Below are 18,484 nucleotides of genomic sequence, written 5' to 3'. Positions count from 1 at the left end.
TGTTGATGGAGAGTTCTCCTTTTGCAAAAGCTTTGTCTATAAAATTCATATACGTTGTCTGTGGTCTTTTTATATAGGTTCGAGAAAAAGTACCTATCATTTAGTATACTGAATGGAGTAAGTCAATGACAGAGAACATGCTAATGATGCCCCACATACTAGTCTTCATGGTAACATTAGCATGTTTTCAAATTTTAGTTTATGCATTAATTTTAACATACTGAATGGTACAAGTACAGCTTAGTCCACATGCTTCTGACTCTCCACAGGTTATTGACTACATTGAAGCTTTCTTTAGCATTAATGCTATTTTTTAGCATCAGAACGCTGGGTCCAAACCGACGGGCACACTTTGGCAGGCCCCATTTAAATTTCTTCAGGAATTTTCTAGTTCCAAATCTACAACACCTAACTTGGACTAAATTATTCTTCTCTAATAGTAGAATATTTGGAATCATGTTTGTGATTTGTGAAACCTTTTTCTGATTTGTGAAACTTCACTTAAAAGACCCCTGCAAAAAAGATCTGTTCTTCCAACAGCCATCACCATCTACAATAACTCGTTGAAAAATTAATGAGTTACACCAACATTTTATTTCCCATTGGGATTAATAAAGTGGTTTTGAATTAGAACTTAATTTGAAAAAAACTGCATGGAACATATATGAATAGTAATCTGATCTTTAGTGAAGTTTCACAAATCACATAAAGGTTTCACAAATTGCAAACACGGATTAAAATATTCTGCTATTAGAGCACAACAATATAGTCCAGGTTTGAAGAGTCTAGGTGTTGCAGTTTTGGAGCTGGAGTGACCAATATCCAAAAAATGTCCGAAATCAGCCTTTATTGAAGTTTCACAAATCAGAAAAAGGTTTCACAAATCACAAACATGGTTTTAAATATGCTGCTATTAATTGAACGTAATCTATTCCAGGTTTGAAGTGTCTAGCTGTAGTAATTTTTTAATTAGAGCAGGTCTATGGTGATCCAAATGAAAAACAAATGTTGAAATTCAAATTTTACTGAGGTTTCATAAATCAGAAAACTGTTTCAAAAATCCCAAACATGGTTTGAAGTGTCTAGGTGTTGTCGTTTTTTAATTAGAGCAGTATTAGTGTGATCCAGATGCAAAAAAGTGGTAAAATAAACCTATGTTGAAGTATCACAAATCGGATAAAAGTTTCACAAATCACAAACATGATTCTAAACATTCTACTATTAGAGCAGAATAATTTAGTTCAAGTTTGAAGAGTCTAGGTGTTGTAGATTTGGAATTAAAGCAGCTCCTGTGTGATCGTGACCGAAAAATAGGGCAAAATTGCCCTTTTTTGAAGTTTCACAAATCAGAAAAAAGTTTCACAAATCTCAAACATGGTTCTAAATATTCTGCTTGAAGAGAAGAATAATCTATTCCAGGTTTGAAGTGTCTAGCTGTAGTAGTTGTTTAATTAGAGCAGATCTATGGTGATCCAGATGCCAAAAAATGGTCAAAAACTAACTTTATTGAGTTTTCACAAATCAGGAAAAGTTTCACAAATCACAAACATGGTTCCAAATATTCTGTTATTAGAGAAGAATAATGTAGTCCAGGTTTGAAGTGTCTAGGAGTTGTAGTTTTTTAATTAGAGCAGTTTTAGTAATGAAAGAGGTGCCAAAAATGATGAAAATTGAAATTTAATAAGTTTTCACAAATCAGAAAGAAGTTTCACAAATCCCAAACATGGTTTTAAATATTCTGCTGTTAGAGAAGAATAATCTAGTCCAGGTCTAGGTGTAGTAGTTTTTAAACTAGAGTTGATTAAAGATGTGAAAAGTAGCGGAAAGTAGTGAAAAATTAAGTGGAATTGCCCTTTAGCTATTGGAAGCTAGAATTGGAAACCAACTTCAGCTTCGTGGTGGCAACCCCAGTCCATCCATCCATCCATTTTCTGAACACCCTTGTCCCTCAGTGGGGTCGGGAGGGGTGCTGGTGCCTATCTCCAGCTAACGTTCCGGGCGAGAGGCGGGGTACACCCTGGACAGGTCGCCAGTCTGTCGCAGGCAACCCCAGTCTATACTATAAAATTCTGATTAAGATTAGAGCCTAAATACGTTCTATTTCCAAACCAGAAAGGCTACGTAATGTTAGCCAGCTAACAAATTACTATTGCTAGCCTAGCATATCAACTAACAGCTAGAAAAAACCAAAACACGTACCGTCGTAGTCAAACTGGTATCAATCAGCGAGGAATTTGTCCAGTTTAGATTATGTTGATGAAGAAAATTTTTTTGCAAATAGTGATATATCTTCAAATCGCATTTGTGGCAGCTGCTTTAGAGTCCATTCTTTCTTATTTTTTTCTTAGATGAATAGCAGATTTAACAGTTAACGCTGTTAAATCTGCTATTCATCTAAGAAAAAAATAAGAATTAATTTTTAGGTCCCTCCCACTTTTGTTAGAACAATGGTTCAGTCCAAGTATAGGCAGAGAAACGGCAGTGCTGAATGGCACAGGCTCCGTTAGAGCCGGTGAAGTGAGGAGCTAGCTGTTGCTGTAGCTCTGCTGCACAAACAAAAAGCCCTCCAGTTAGTAAATACTTTAAGCAAAAGACAAGTAACAAATTTTATTTACTTTCACTGCTCAATATAAAGAAGCACATTAACAAAAATCAGACTGCAGTTCGTTATTTCATTACTTTGGTTAGGTTGGTGACACTGAACCAATCTCATATAATAAACATTTCATTTAAATCTTAGTTTGACTTCTATGGGTCTCAAAAGGTTGTTTACTGAGAAAAACACTTTTGTTATTCATTGCTACTTACTACTTAGTAGTAGTAAGTAGCAAAAAAATGTAAACCATATTTGATGTTACATTTTACTGTAACTTTGCCAACACTCCCAAAATTGCTCTTAAAAAAATTTCCCTGTTTATGGTCCCCCCCCTCCCCCCACAATAATGAGATGGGAATTACGCCCTTGAGTACGTTGTTTACATATAGTTTAAGTAACGTGATAACATGGAATTGTTCAAGCAGTACACCTATATTCACACAGTGTTTTCTTACACTGTGAAATCACTTCAGGCTCTGTTTCTGTTCTTATAGGTCCCAGAGTGTCCAGGCTCATTCTGCCGGCGCTCTCTGCCCCGTAGCCTTTCCATTGAGCGCCTGTCTGAGCTGAACCAGCTGCTGGAAGGTGAAGGAGGACGAGGAGGACTTGCAGTAACAAGAAGGATCTCTCCATCCTGGTTAGATAGTGAAGAGGGGGATTCTAACCTTGAAGGAGGACCCAGGATGTGTAGCAGGACCCATAGACCTCCGGGCGAGAACGAATGTGAGTTCTGCGACACCTCCTGCTACAGCACCTCCTGCTACAGCACCTCTTGCTACAGCACCTCCTGCTACAGCAACTCAGGTTATGAGGGGAGGGGCCGCTTTTGCAGCCACAACCGCCTGTCATCAGTGGACAGCAACCGGCTCTCCGGCAGCACCGTCTTCTCCTCACAGGATGAAGAGGAAGATGAGGAGAGCGCTTTTGAGTCTGTTCCCAACCCGGTCCAGCCTAACTCTCATGATTTGGGTGGGGACAGGGGAGAGAGAATGACTGGAAGATGGAATGAGGCTAAAAGAGGGGAGCAAGGAGAGCCAGCAGAGGCCGGACCCAGTGACAAGAACTGCATTGGTGAGACTAAACATGAGCTTTCTGTCACCTTTCTCTGTTTTATTCAAAGCCCAAAGTGCAGCATAACTCTGTGGAAATGACACCACTAAACATCTCCATGACAACGACCTTCATTTTTTTAGTTCATCCTGTGAAAGTTCATTAGCATTAGATTAAGTAATACGATATCAGCCTGTAATAAAATTTTACTACCATAGCATTTAAAGGTTTATGATCTGATTTCCCCCATGCATATCATAGAAAAATTATATAAATTGGAAAAAATTCAAACTGTGTGCTTACTCTGACATCGCTTGCAGAAAATGACATTTGTGTGTTTGCAAAATGGAAAAAAATCTGTAAATAAACAAAAAGCAAACCAGGACATAAATACCCAATTTAGAATAAATGAATAAATGAAATGAATTGTGAGTTAATAAAATAATCATTTTTAAATAAATAATATCAAAAAACTTTGAAAAAGAATAAATAAGAAAAAAAAAGGAAACTGATAAAACAATAAGACTGGAAATAAAAAGGAAAATTAAATAATGGTGATAATGTTAAATAAATTTTGCTGAAAGCAAAACAGTGTAACAGTGTCTGCTGTCTAATATCATTAGACTGGCTGTCTAATGACCGTATAATCAAATAAGTTGGGAAAGGTTTTCTGATGCAATATTTGGCACATTGCTTTATCAACCCATTTATTTATTTATTTATTTATTTATTTTATATTGTTATTGCTAATTATGTCAGGATCCATCCCCCATAGTAGGTGAAGATGTCTTGTTAAAATAAATTAACTTTTCCATTGTCTAATTCATTATAAAAGGCAATATAAAAAATCAGTTTTGCATTTGCACATTTTGTGTTTATATTGTGTTTTGTTTCAACTGATGAACGATCTTGGTCAGTTTATGTATATTACAGGTGAATGTATGGACCGCTGGGCTGTAAATGTATTGCCCTTTGGAGTTGATGAAGCTGTCTGAATCTGAATTAGAATAAAACAAAGGAGGGGAAAAGTGAAAGATTCCATAGTGACTGTTTCCCTGCAGATTGTAGTGAACAGCAGCAACAAAAGAAAAATATTATCAAACCAAAATATCATACTTTCTATTCTCTAGAAAAAAATATTTTTGCAGTGTGGTTTACGGTTTTATGCTGTAGATCAGAAAAATTTGTACATTTGTAAAAAATTGTAAATTTTGTTGATTTTGGCTGCTGGCAATATTAAAGGCATTTTTCTATGGATTTTACAAGTTTTAAGATTTTTACAATAAATTTCTCTGTTTTCTACATTTCATAACTGTAAAAATGATTTCAAATTTGGCAATTCATTCAATCTTCCATGGTAATGTTTTTACAGTCTGTAATTGTTGGCATTTTACAATTTTTAGCACATACTTTATTTATTTATTTATTTATTTATTTATTGTGTAGTTTTCAAGTGTATCCTCTGCAGAAAGTTGAAGTATTAACAAAACTGGAGAAGAGTAGGAGAATGCTGCAGAGTGAGGACAAGTAGAGTGGTCATTATGTCCTCCAGCAGCCTAAGTCACTGCAGAGATAGTTCAGGATAGCCTAAGTCTAACTATTACCTTTATCAAAAGGCTTTAAGCCTAGTATTAAAAGAATTCAAGGTGTCTGCCTCACATACTAAGACTGGGAACTGGTTCCACTGTAGAAGAGTCTGTTAAATGACCTGTTCACATTCTACTTTTGGAACTTCCTCATTGGTAAACCTGCAGTCTGAGAGCAAAGGGTTCTGTTAGTAACATTAACTGTTCAGTTTTTTGTGTGGGTTAAAAGTGGGGCTGTTAACCCCACTGTACCTCTAAGTTTGTGGCTTAAGAGCTCCCGTTCTGCAGGAAAACTGCTATGTTTCTGCTTATGGTCATGCATCTTCTCATCTTCATTAGTGGAAGGCTTCTTGAGTGCTTTAATCATCAGATTGTATGAATTACATTTCCATTAACTTGTTTAATTGTCCCACATTCCCCCAGTCTGAGTACTCTCATTCCCATACATACCCCAGATCACATATCCTGCTAGAAATAATATTATAGGGGCTCTTGGAAAAGATAAGTTTAAGTTTAAGATAGTTTAAGTGTCTATTTTGTCACCATGTTCAATGATAATGGAGGAAGGAGTTTCTTGAGTTAAGATCTTTATGACTTCCAAAGTACAGACCCGATCCATGTAGCAAATGCACCTCAGAGGTATTTTGAAGGGCAGTTTGTTACAGCTTTGGATCAGTTCACAGCTTCAATACATCTTTTCTTCAGGTGTTTGAGAGCAGAATTGAATATGTAGATCAAAAATTGATACATTTACATGATTGTAATAAACTTGTCCCATCTTTCATTAACAACATTGAACAAGAAAAAATAAATTTTAAATAACTGATTTATTAATAGTAATTCCCAACTATATGTCTCTCTGATATCCTGTAGGCTCAGATCTCTCCCCTCCTGTTGGCCATCTTCCAGTACTGCGACCCAGCCATGACCCAAACCATTTTCCTGCTGCCACTGACCCAGCCTTACCTCCAAGTAAGAACCCAGAGCTCCCACTCTTACTCTGGAGTCTTATCCTAAATTCCTGGCATGCTGGAAAATGTGCCTGCTGCCCGTGTGTTTATCCCCCTCCATTTCCTCTGTATTTCACTCTTTATCCTTCTCATCATACATTCTCCTACAACATTGCAAACAGCTTCATTCTGTTCACTGCTTGGAAACTTTACTGGTCTAATTAAGGAGTTTTTTCAAATGTCTGGATCCTGAATTAAATGTGTCCAAAAAGCAAAACTGTAATGCAAAAGGACATTTGTCATTCAAGTCCATCATAGTGGTGTGTTGACTTTGTGTACAGAATAACTCATCTTATTGCTGTAAACATGTAGATTTGTGTTATGGCCAAAGACTTCCACTTAGGTCCAGTCTTTCTAAGAGATTTTCTCCAGCGTTAGTTTCTGTGGGGTGAGCCTTTCTCCTGCCAACCATTTGAATCAAGTTTCTACCAGACAAATAGACTATTTAAACCTTTATTTAAACAGAAGCTGGAACTTTAAAGGGAGAAAGACCAGAAACCAAATTGTTTCTGAATTTACAATGATATCTTATAGACTTAATGTAAATAAATAAATAATTAAATAAATCTTTGAAAACTCAAACTTAAGCTTGAGATTTTAGCTGTATTTGGCAGGATGTCAGACTGAATTAACACTGTTCCTCAAATGCTCAAATAAATGCAACCTTTAACATAATCTGCTTTACTTGAAGCCAAGTTAAGATTAAATTCTAAATGTTACAAAGCTCTCAATCCAGAGTACTCAAGTCATTGAACCAAAGCTGTTCTGGTTGGTTGTCTTCAAAGTTTGTGATGTTTAGGAACAGCAGTGTTCCAGTCCAGCTTAGTGGAAGGGGATCCAGAACCAACAACTGGATTTAAATGAGGTTGTCTGCTTTCTCTGCCTTCTCTGTTGCTTCAGACTGGGAAGCTCGTGTTGACAGCCATGGCAGGGTCTTCTATGTTGATCATGTCAACAGGACCACAACTTGGCAGAGACCAAGCCATGGTGCCAAGTGCAACCATGCCATCCCTCGCTCGGGTTCTACACAGCAAATGGAGCAGCTCAACCGGAGGTACACTGGGCAAAATTCATGCTCTGTTCTGCTTAAATGATATGCGTGTTAACATATAGGATGATATCCTAAACTTTAGTAAGAAAAAAAGGTTTTTAGGCCTGACAGAAATTTTCACAAACTTTCCTTTTTCATTGTGATTTTTTTTTTTTGTATGATGTTTTTAAAGCATTCTTTGAAAAAAACTTAAAGTAAATTTCTGGGCCTCCTAGTAAGAGGATCAGTATGGATTTTCTGTAGAAAAGTGGAGTCATTATTTCAATGATAGGTCGTATTAATATTATTAAAATGTCCATTCTCCCAAAGTTTGTATACCTTTTCCAGTCCATTCCTTTACCCATTCCAGCTTCCTTCTTTTCCTCTTTGGAAAAAGCCTTTACCAAATTTATATAGAACAATAAACGCTCCAGATTGCGCCTCTCTTCTTTATCTGCCCTATGATCGAGGTGGGTTTAGAGTTCCAAACGTTAAGCTGTACTATTGTGCAGCGTAGCTTTGTGCTGTTACTTGTTATTTTTCCACCAGTGATATACCATCTTGGGTACAAATAGAGAACAACTCATTAACATTACCTTTGACATCCTATCTTTACTCAGCTGAACTTAAACATCTATTAAAAAACACTAAAAATCCTTTTCTCAAAAACACATTAGTTTGGCACCACTCCCATACAATCTTAGATGAAGTGTCTAAGATCTCATGTCTGTCACCTATTTGGGGAAATAATACATTCAAACCAGGAAAACAGAGGGTTTAGAATATGGCTGAATACAAGCTTAAATAAAATAGGGGACCTTTATAGTGAAGAAGTTTTGATGTCCTTTGAACAACTGGTAAATAAATATGCCCCAAAAGCATTTTTAAAGTATCTACAGATTAGAAGCTTTGTTACTGCCTCATTGAAATCTGCTGCCGAACCTCCACTTTCTACCATAGAGGACATAGCTGTTCACCATAATCAGAGTAGAGGCCTACTTTCCAAATTTTATATTTTACTTTTAGGCTAAAAAAAATGTATCTCATATTTACAAGCATGGAAAACTGATCTGCAAACGGAAATCCCTGAGGATGAATGGAATAACTCATGTCTAATGGCACAAACGCTAACTATTAACACAAGGTTTAGACTATTACCTTGTGTGGGTTTTTTGGGGGGTGGTGGGAGGGATTGCACTGTATGTCTCTTAATTTTCATCTTTTTTTGTTTTTTATTCATGTTTTTTTTGTTTGTTTTTTGTATGTTTGTAAAGCATAAAATTCTAATAAAAATAAATTGGAAAAAAAGAAAAGTGGCCTCATTTTCACCCTTCCTCACAACATGTCAGTGTTGTGCCAGAATTATCTGTGAACAATAAAGTATTTTTGTCTATTATTTTCAACTTGTCCCACCTGAAATTTTACCTGATTGGATTTTTCTCTTGCTATATTATTTTAATATCACTTTTGATCACAAAAAAAATCTCAATAATTTTTTGAATAAAAAATAGTTTAATCATCGAAGTGATCATTTATACAGAAATACTGACTTGTACTTAAGAAGTAAATCCTTAGTTGAATTGTCTTCAGGAGATGGCTCTGCCACCTGCTGTGTTCTCTTCATAATCTTGAAGCTTTTTTCACAGTAGTTTGTTGCTGTGAGATTTCCTGTATCTGAGAGGCTACCATTTTTTTCTCTGAAGTGCTAACTCCACTTAGCTTCTGGTGTTTCTTATTTTAGGTGAACTGCCCAAAACACCCACCTGCATTTTGGTCCTGTAATTCACCACTTCTTGTTATGCAGTGCACATTTCATTCTTTCTGGTTTTGACATGAAGTTACGGTGAATCTTGTAGATACCAGAACATCCAGAGGACCATGGCCACAGAGGAGGATAGTGGGAGTCGGAGTTCAGACGGTGAATCGGAGCCTGCTCAGACAGGTACCTCTTTCACAAACCTGTTTCACCAGCAGTTTAACTGCTTGACGAAACCCTTTGAAATTTAAAGTGTGAATCGCCAAAGCTAACTCATTCAGAATTAACTAACCTTGATAGACATGAAACAGGGTCGCAACTACATATTATTCAGGTGGATGCAAAAACATAAATCGAACCCAAAACGAAGACACGCGACAGGTAAAACTTGCTACAATTTACCCCGTTATGTGCGCGAGGTGAAGGAGCGTAAGGGCGTGCTGAAGTGTATGCGAAGACATCATCGGCGCACCGCCCCCTCCAGATGGGGTTTTGACGCCCCCTCTGGTGCAACGCCCCTATGCGTTGCATGCGCCGCATACCCACTTTTTGCGCCACTGACATGAAGATCACTTGGCCTATTGGAAGTTGAAACCAAAGCAACATTTAGTGCTTTTACTAGCTTAAAATTAATTGTGTTTAATGTTTGCTGTTGAGTTCTAGCACAGCAGAAGTAAGGTGTCAACTTTCTTGAAAAAGAAAAGTTGTCTTGAAAAATTATAACAACTGTCAGTTTTGGCTTCTAAATCAGCAGGGGCCTCATGCATAAAAGAATGCGCAGTTTTCACACTAAAACTTGGCGTTTTATTTAAAAGGTGTTTCAGGATACATAAGGTCACCACAAAAAATAAAAATAATACATTTTAAAGAAAAAAAATAAAATACAAATAAAATAAATAAATAAAGAAATAAAGAGATCGTGAAAATGCCCGTTTGAACAATAGGGCAAGATTTAAAAACAGCGTGTCAGAGAGTCTTTGAATGGGGAAAGTGGCTGTTTATTCTAAATAGTAGAATCATGTGCATAAGTTGTACATTTGCAGAATAAAGATGCTTTCTGTCCAGAAAGGTGCATTCACAAAGCTGGCAGCTCGATGATTCAGTTGCACCGGTACTGGTACCGCACAGCTCCTTCTTTAAGTTTTGCTCAGAGATCCAGGATGGTCAGTCTGGATTAATCTAAACACTAATAAACCATCATCAACAGAAGATAAATGTGATCTCTGTACAAAAGCTCCCTCTGAATTCTTCCATTGGCGATGTTGTCCATCAGAGCCAAAACGCTCCACAATGCAGCACATTTTTGCGCAGCTACGTAGATACGGGATTGTCTACACACCTTAATCACCTTAAAAATAATCAAACCTGTTTGGAGTTAATCTGCTGATCCAACCCTGTTTTTTTTTTTGGTTTTTTTTGTGAGAATGAAATTACCGCATAGATGCATTTCATGCGCTTCAGCGCACAGACCGACGCGTTACATCTTTATGAGACAAAAACTAAGGAAAAGTACTATTTACATTCGAGTGAGGTTTTCACATCCTTTTATTTTTATTTTCTTTATTTTGTGTTTGTGTTACTTTATTGTCTGGGGATGAATGTGGTTCAGTTTCATCGCTTACTTTTAAGCAATAAAAAAATAAAATCATGAAAAAAAACATTGGGTTTGATGCTTCTTGGTCTAAAAAACACTGAATGTCATCAGATTTCAGTGTATTTCAGTGAGTTTTGACGCTTTGCAGTTTGATATTCACAGAAAAAGTTTGCGTGGCTGACACACATTTTCACACCAGCAAAAAAGTGTGCATATATACAGTATACGCACACTTTGACGCAGAGTTAATTTTTATACATGCCAACTTGTGCGTAAAATATGGCGCCGCACATTTTTTATGTGCATGCACGCTTTATGCATGAGGCCCCAGACCTTTTGGGGTTAAGATTATTTTGGTTTGCTTGATGCTAACCAGAGACATGTACCAAACACAGTGCAGTCATCATTCGTGATCATTACTAAAGAATAATGGTTCTCTTTTTGTTTGCAGTCCCTTCCTCCCCGGTCAATCATCAGAAGATCACATATCTCCTTCAGTCACCGGCAGTCAAGTTCATCTCACACCCTGAATTTTTCACTGTGTTGCACAGCAACTATGTGAGTGCTTCTTACAAGAGCACACACACACGCACACAGCTTTTTGTGGAAATGAAATGAACACCATCTTTGAACTCATCAACAGAGATGTTCAGCCATAATTCACAACATCATGTTTGGAGAAAACTTAAAACAAAAGCCAAAGCACCTTAGGAGTAGCTAAAGCTGAACTTAGCAGATAAAAATATTCCATCAGTAACTTCACACTTTTTTGTCTTTGGATTAGTTTTCTTTAAATAACTTTTATCTTGAGGTAATTTTGCTCCACAAGCAGAAGATGATCATTAAGACCAGATTAGTAATAATAATACTTTATTGATCCCCTAAAGGGGGGACATTTAGCATAGTTCTCTAACAGTGGTGTATCTGGCTATTTGAAACATTCAGTTGAATAAAGTTTGATATCTGTGTTTTGGTTATCCTCCGTTTAGAATTCCTTAAGTAGGTATTTATATTTATGCTCTTTTTTGAAGTCTGTTTACACAGCAAGTCTATTTCCTCTCCTCGTGTTTTTTTTATATAAATCTTAATGAGTAAGTGGCAAGTATGCAAGAAACAATTGAGTTGTGCAGTTATTGTTTGACATTTGACATTAACATTAGCACAAACATTAGCATTTCACTGCCCCCCACTTGCTATGCAAGGCAGTCCATTAGCATTACTCTTTTTCCTAAAGTTAGCTATTAGCTAGTTTTCTTATTAATTAGACATGTTTAGTATATTGAGTGGAGCAAGTGAAATGCCACATGCTAAATGTGTGCATTTAGGCTCACATTAGCATTTTGGCTAATTTTAGCTTATACACTAATTTTAACATACAGAATGGGATAAATCCATGCTACTCCATGAGACTCTCCACATGCTGTTGAGTACATTGCAGCTTTCTTTAGCATTGATGCTAATTTTTAGTATCAGAGCGCTGGGTCCAAACCGACGGGCATACTTCTTCAGGAATTTTCTAGTTTGTTCTTATAATTCTGCATATTTCACCATGTCAATATTTGCGTGAATATATAAAGCCTGTTGCTGTTAAGCATTTTTGCTTATGTGTCTATCACGTCCCGTGTCAACTTTATGTTCACTTTTATCATGTTGATGTCAACTTTGAAACAGTATATGAACTCATATAATAACCCTTGTTCTCAACCTTATCAGCCCGGTGTCACCTGAAAACCAGTTTGATGTGAACACTGTTTCCACCGACTAGTTAATGTGCGACACCGAGTACGTGTACGCTGTCATAAAATTTTATCCTTGCACGGACATGTCCGGCATACATCCGCTCAGCGGACTGAAGTGCGCCCGTGTATGTTGGGGCCTTTAGGGTTACAATAACTAATAACGTGTTATCAGTGACCACCATTGATTTTTTGTTTTTTTTTGCATATCTGCATCTGATTTTACAAAGCAAAACACTATCCATCACAAGTAGTGATCACACAACTAATTATAAAACAGGAAATGTATAACTTTCCTTATAGTCACTTTCTTAGTACTTCTTACTGGTTTCCTCCACAGGCAGCTTACCGTATGTTCACCAGCAGCAGCTGTGTGAAGCACATGATCCTGAAGGTGCGTCGTGATGCCAGAAACTTTGAGCGCTATCAGCATAACAGGGACCTGGTGGTCTTCCTTAACAAGTTTGCAGACACACAGCTGGAGCTGCCAAGAGGCTGGGAAATCAAGACTGACCCACAAGGAAAGGTAGACTACCCCCTCTCAGATTTCTTCCATTTTTGCCTTACTGTCACACTTTAATGTTTGAGATCATCAAGTACATTTCAACATCCAACAAACATAGCCCAAATGTAAAGCGTTGTTTTGTATTGATTTCATTTATTAAGGGAAAAAGCTTTCCTTACACTATGGGAAACAGTAATTGCCTCCTTTGTTAAATTATTAATGGACTACAAAAAGTATGTTCAATGGGCAGTACAGTGGTGCAGTTGGTAGGACTGTTGCCTTGCAGCAAGAAGGTTTGAATCCCAGCCTGAGTCTTTCTGCATAGCTTTTGTATGTTCTCCCTCAGGGTGTGTGGGTTCTGTTTGTGTACACCGGCTTCCTCCCACAGAGTGTGTGTATGCGTGCATGTGTGTGTATCTTTATGTTGTGCGCCTTCATTATTAAAGCAGCTTATAAGAGCAGTGGCCGGAAGGTGGAAGCGGCAGAAGCTGCTGACCTTGACTCGGGGTGTCATGGGTTGGTGGGCAGGATACTTCAAAGACCTCCTCAGCTTCCTCAGTGGATGCAGAGTCATTGATATGCTGTTGGGATTGAGGACTTTGGGTCGGGCCTCCTGGATGCCTCTGTGGTCAGATGTTCCAGGCACGTCCCACTGGGAGGAGGCCAGAGGAAGACACGGGAGGAGGAGCTGGCCCAAGTGGCTGAGGAGAGAATCTCCGACTTCCTACTGAGGCTGCTACCTCTGCGACCTGAACATGGATAAGCAGAAGAAAATGGACGGACGGACGGAGGGATCATCTTCATGTTTTTATACTGTAGAAATTTTGATTATTTTTATGAACTATAATCTGAATAAATTATGCATATATAACATGCATCCATTAATTTAGATTGTCTTTGTGAACTAAACCAGCTGCTAAAAAATAGAATTGTGACTTCAGTGTTAAAATGTGTATTGAATATTATATACATCTGCAGCTTTTCGGTGGCCTGAAATATATATCTAGTCAATAACATAAAGCAATGCAAGCAACTTTGTTTTAAAGTGTCATATCCCAATCAAAACTAGTCTGGTCCAGTTTTGCTTCGTTTGTAACCTTGCGCATCATCTATGAACAGTTTCACTTGAAAGATTTCTGCCTTTTATTTCTCTAGTCTTTCTTTGTGGATCACAACAGCCGAGCCACAACCTTCATTGACCCTCGGATCCCACTGCAGAATGGTCAACTGCCAGGCCACCTTGCCCACAGACAGCACCTGCAGAGACTCCGTAGTTACAGCGCTGGAGAGGTACACAATCAACACACATCTATCCGTCTGTGAATCTCAGTATCTTCCCCAGGAGAAACAGTGTTATTCAAAGTAGAACTGTAGCTCCTCCTCTGTCTGCATAAACCAATGAAAAGTGCAAGATTTGAGTTTACTTCACTAAATTAGGTTTAGATAAGTAGCCAATCTGTAATGGTCACCTGGAGACAGACTCCACATGCCTTGCTGCTTTCATGTCCTTCAGATGGTTCAGCAAAAAGATGTCCTGACCCAGTCATGTGGTGACAGGCCAGCAGTCATCTAACCCCAAAATGGGGTTAGATGACTGCAAGATGGTGTCATCAGGGACCCCATGATCATTTCTTGAGGACTTTGATAATACTAGAGCACTTGAAGCAGGAAGGAACCTCACACAGCTGGGTGTATATATTGGAGGAGCAGTTTACCTACAGCTAAGATGAAGGATCAGCTTAGATCAGTGCATTAGGAAGTCTGTCTCTGTCCTAGCTGTCAGACTACATAACCAACACTCAAACAATCTCAATAAGTCTTTATGACTCTGCTGTTCTTTGCACATCCTTGTTTGCACACTTTTCTCACTTCTTGTAAATACCCTGTTTTGTTTTTTTGTAGTTTGTAGGCTATGTTGTGAATTTACATAAAGTTGAATAGGATGTAGCTAGAACTAAGATGTGTTCAATTTCTAAAACTATTTTTGGTCCAACAAGTATAAGAAAAATTAGACTTTGAGACTGTTGAAGTGACTCTCCAGCTGCCACCGATCAGTGACCACCGATCAGTGAACAGTGTCTCCTGTCTTGGTTTGTTCTCAGGCCTCTGAAGTGTCCAGGAGTCGAGGGGCGTCTCTGATGGGACGGCCCAGTAACAGCCTGGTAGCAGCCATACGCAGTCACCATCAAACTGACCCAAAGCAGCTGACTGCTCTCTGTAAGTGCTGATATAGCATCTTGTCCTTGCCATGGAATCACAGAATACGATACAGTGAAGCAAAAAGGTATTTAGCCAGTTTTAGCCAGCCACTGATTGTGCAAGCCGACAACAAGGTCAAACAGCTGCCATTGACACAGGTAATGAGTGGAGAAAATAAGAGGTCTTTGAGAGACAGAAGTCTTGCTTATTTGTGGATGACCAAATGCTTATTTTCCACAATAATTTACAAATAAATTCTTTAAAAATCCTACAGTGTGATTTCCTGAATTTTCATAGTTGAAGTATACCTATGATGAAAATTACAGACCTCTTTCATATTTCTAAATAGGAGAACTTACACAACCAGTGGCTGACTAAATCCGTTTCCCCCACTTTACATGCAGTTCTGTATCATATTCTGTAGAAATTATTCTGGATTAGATTTTTTCCACCCTTAAATGTTTCAGATGATCATATTTCAGAAGATAACTTCATGGTTTTGAAATTATGATTTTATGTATTTAAAGACATAGTTCTTTGCTAAAATAGAATCATTCCGACTTGTTAGTTTACGCATTAAATGTGATCAACCATATTTGCTTCAATTTCACGCCTGTCCTGATTAAAGACTGATGTGTATTATTAAAAAATGTCTTAAAATGTGTGAACATTTTTAACTGCAATGTATAACAGTTAGCAGTTTGTAATTGCTGTTTGTATCCGTTATAGCTTACAATGACAAGATAGTGGCATTCCTGCGACAGCCAAACATATTTGACATGCTGCAGGAGCGCCAGCCCAGTCTAAGCAGAAACCACGCATTAAGGTAAGCATAGACAAAAAGGAAACTACATCTGCAAAGTATGACCAGAAAAATGTGAGTTGTTTCTGTCATATAAAATCTAAGTATTTTACATTTGTTTAAATTCGGTTGCTAGAAGTGAAGAAAAAATCTTTTAGCTCCAACATCTTCTTTTCACACAGATTTTAGCTACAGTATGTGCAGTTGGGCAAATCCCTTAACTCACAGATTTGATGAACTCACCTCTGTTGATGTTAAGACCACCCTGTCTTAAAATCCCATGTTGTTCTTATGTCAATAGCGCCAATGAAGGATGCATGGTAACTGAATGTTATCAAAGTCTTTTGTAGTTAAGCAGAAGAAGTATCCCAAATATATGTTAGTTAATATCTATTTCATAAATGAAATTGAACTACTGTATTGTATAAATAATGTTTTTGTTTGTTTTATTATGTCTTTTTGATGTAGAGAAAAGGTGCACTGCATCCGGACAGAAGGTACTCAGGGTGTGGAGAAGCTGTCATGTGATGCAGATCTTGTAATCCTGCTAAGGTAAAACTTCATGAAGGTCACATTTGCAGAGCTGGTACAAGTCATCATCTGTTCACAGAATTGAACCAGTATGTTCATCCAGCGTTGCATTAGAGTTTTTAAAACTGCCCTCATTTCTAAATGAGCTTGTCATATTGGTCTTGCTCATGTTTTTATCGCCCTTTGTGAACTGCTGCACATGCAAGTTAGAACAGGAGGAGGTTAAAGTGCTCTCTCAGAATCAGGAGCTCAAACTTTTCAGAAAATGTATTTTTCTATTCAGACGCGTTTCTCTGGAACTAAGCACAACTCAACTCCCAAGTTGGATCTTAGATTTTTTATTTCTGCGTGTTTGACATCATTAGAAAGCTTAGAATCTGCACTTTATGAATTCATAAATAACTCAAAACACCCACAGGCAGACTTGTTCCTGGTTTTATTAAGGGCAATCACAATTTCAGAGCAAAACCTGCACAGGCATGATGTGATAATAAACCTGGACTGCTACCTTTTATCAACGACATTTAACTGAAGTCCTAAAAGGGGTACGGGTTTTAATGTTTTTATCTTTTTTAATCTTTTTCAAAATCTCTCTCTTTAAAAAAAAAAAATGTTCGAGAGGTTAGAGTCCTTGTCAAACGGCGTTTTGACTAAAGTCCGTAAGGTTAGAGTCCTTGTCAAATGGCGTAAAGTCCGAAAGGTTAGAGTCCTTGTCAAACGGTGTTTTGACTAAAGTCCAAAGGGTTGGAGTCCCAGTTGACGGCGTCTCAACTAAAGTTTTACAGCTTTTTATTTCTCTCTTTCTCACCGTTTATGTTTTAATTGTGGTTTTTAAATCTCTCTCTCTCACTTGCTGTTTTTATTTTAATTATGTAAAGCACTTTGAAATGCCTTGCTGCTGAAATGTGCTGTACAAATAAAATTTGATTGATTGATTCATTGATTGACCCATGTCCACACAACTTATGTTCTGACTTTTTGTCAAAGTATCTGCTTCTCCCTTTGTCTTTGCAGTTTGTATGAAGAGGAAATCATGTCTTACATTCCTCCTCACCCTGTCCACCCTGGGTTCAGCTTTTCCCCTCGCTGTTCGCCTGCTTCCTCCCCACAGAGCTCTCCTGGTTGGTTTTTTATGTGTTCATGTATCATTCTGACAGCAGGGCTTTCTTAATGCACTTTGGCACATCTACTGGAGGCCAGAGCCTCCAGTAGATGTGCACACACAGTGTGTGTGTGCGCGCACGTGTATATACTGATGGGAGATTCTAAAAAAGGAAATTGGGTCACAGCATCAAACTTTAGTTTATAATTGTTCTTCTTTCTTTGCTGTTCTATTGTCTTTGGAAAAATCATAAAGTGGAAAAGCTGTCGGCACACACCAGGGCAAGATGAATGTAGGCTTTGATGTCAAACTACTGAGCCAATTGGCAGGGAAAAAGTCTTTCATACTAAACTGACTCTTGTGCGTAAAGAAATGTGCGTAAAATGGGCAATTCCAGTATATGAACACTTGAGTTTTGATAAATTAAGCATCTGGAAATAGTTGGGATTCAACCACCAAACACACATTTATTTATATTTTGGTGACTTTGCCCACAGTTTTCAACACAGATCAACAGAAGACAGCAAAGATATTTTTCTGTCTGATTTTAAAGTGACAGCCTCACAACACAAGATTACTGACTCAGCAAAAGAGACAAACAAATCCTGAAATATTTGCACTGCCACCTCATGGACTTAACTTTACAAATAGGTTCAAGCCTATTGAACCTATGCATGGGTGGTTATCTTTAGTCCCTACTGATTTGTATTTAGCCTGATGTTATGAGTAGTTTTATTTTATTTCTAAAACACTCATGTTGGAATTAAGAGTATTTCCTCATTGAAAATGCAAAAATTAACTCAAAGGATTAGGACTGAACAGATGTGGATCTTTAGCAAACCACTAATCAGTAGGCTAACAAAAGCTTCATGTGGGACCTGAAAGACAAATACATATTCACAATACTGACTGTTAGATAGCCTGTGCATCCAAGAGATTCTAAAGTGTTGTCTTTCATTTGAGTTGTGTTCTCCTAGAAGAACCGGT

At 37.8% G+C, this 18,484-nt stretch overlaps 1 protein-coding gene across 1 annotated transcript in view; it reads left to right on the top strand.

The window, feature by feature from the left end:
* Window positions 1-18,484, top strand: part of LOC103131850 (E3 ubiquitin-protein ligase HECW1) — a 49,205-nt gene that overhangs the window by 11,863 nt on the left and 18,858 nt on the right. The window contains exons 5-15 of the mRNA XM_016666934.1: window positions 3,091-3,667; window positions 6,106-6,204; window positions 7,143-7,296; window positions 9,129-9,214; window positions 11,074-11,180; window positions 12,699-12,884; window positions 14,019-14,153; window positions 14,966-15,080; window positions 15,792-15,888; window positions 16,333-16,416; window positions 17,410-17,516. Coding sequence (XP_016522420.1) covers window positions 3,091-3,667; window positions 6,106-6,204; window positions 7,143-7,296; window positions 9,129-9,214; window positions 11,074-11,180; window positions 12,699-12,884; window positions 14,019-14,153; window positions 14,966-15,080; window positions 15,792-15,888; window positions 16,333-16,416; window positions 17,410-17,516 — 1,747 coding nt within the window. The remainder of the gene's footprint in view (window positions 1-3,090; window positions 3,668-6,105; window positions 6,205-7,142; window positions 7,297-9,128; window positions 9,215-11,073; window positions 11,181-12,698; window positions 12,885-14,018; window positions 14,154-14,965; window positions 15,081-15,791; window positions 15,889-16,332; window positions 16,417-17,409; window positions 17,517-18,484) is intronic.

The sequence above is a fragment of the Poecilia formosa genome, unplaced genomic scaffold, assembly GCF_000485575.1.
Source record: "Poecilia formosa unplaced genomic scaffold, Poecilia_formosa-5.1.2 Scaffold855, whole genome shotgun sequence".
Classification (NCBI taxonomy): Eukaryota; Metazoa; Chordata; class Actinopteri; order Cyprinodontiformes; family Poeciliidae; genus Poecilia; species Poecilia formosa.
The sequence above is the reverse complement of the archived record's forward strand: the minus strand, read 5'-3'. Positions and strand labels throughout refer to the sequence as shown.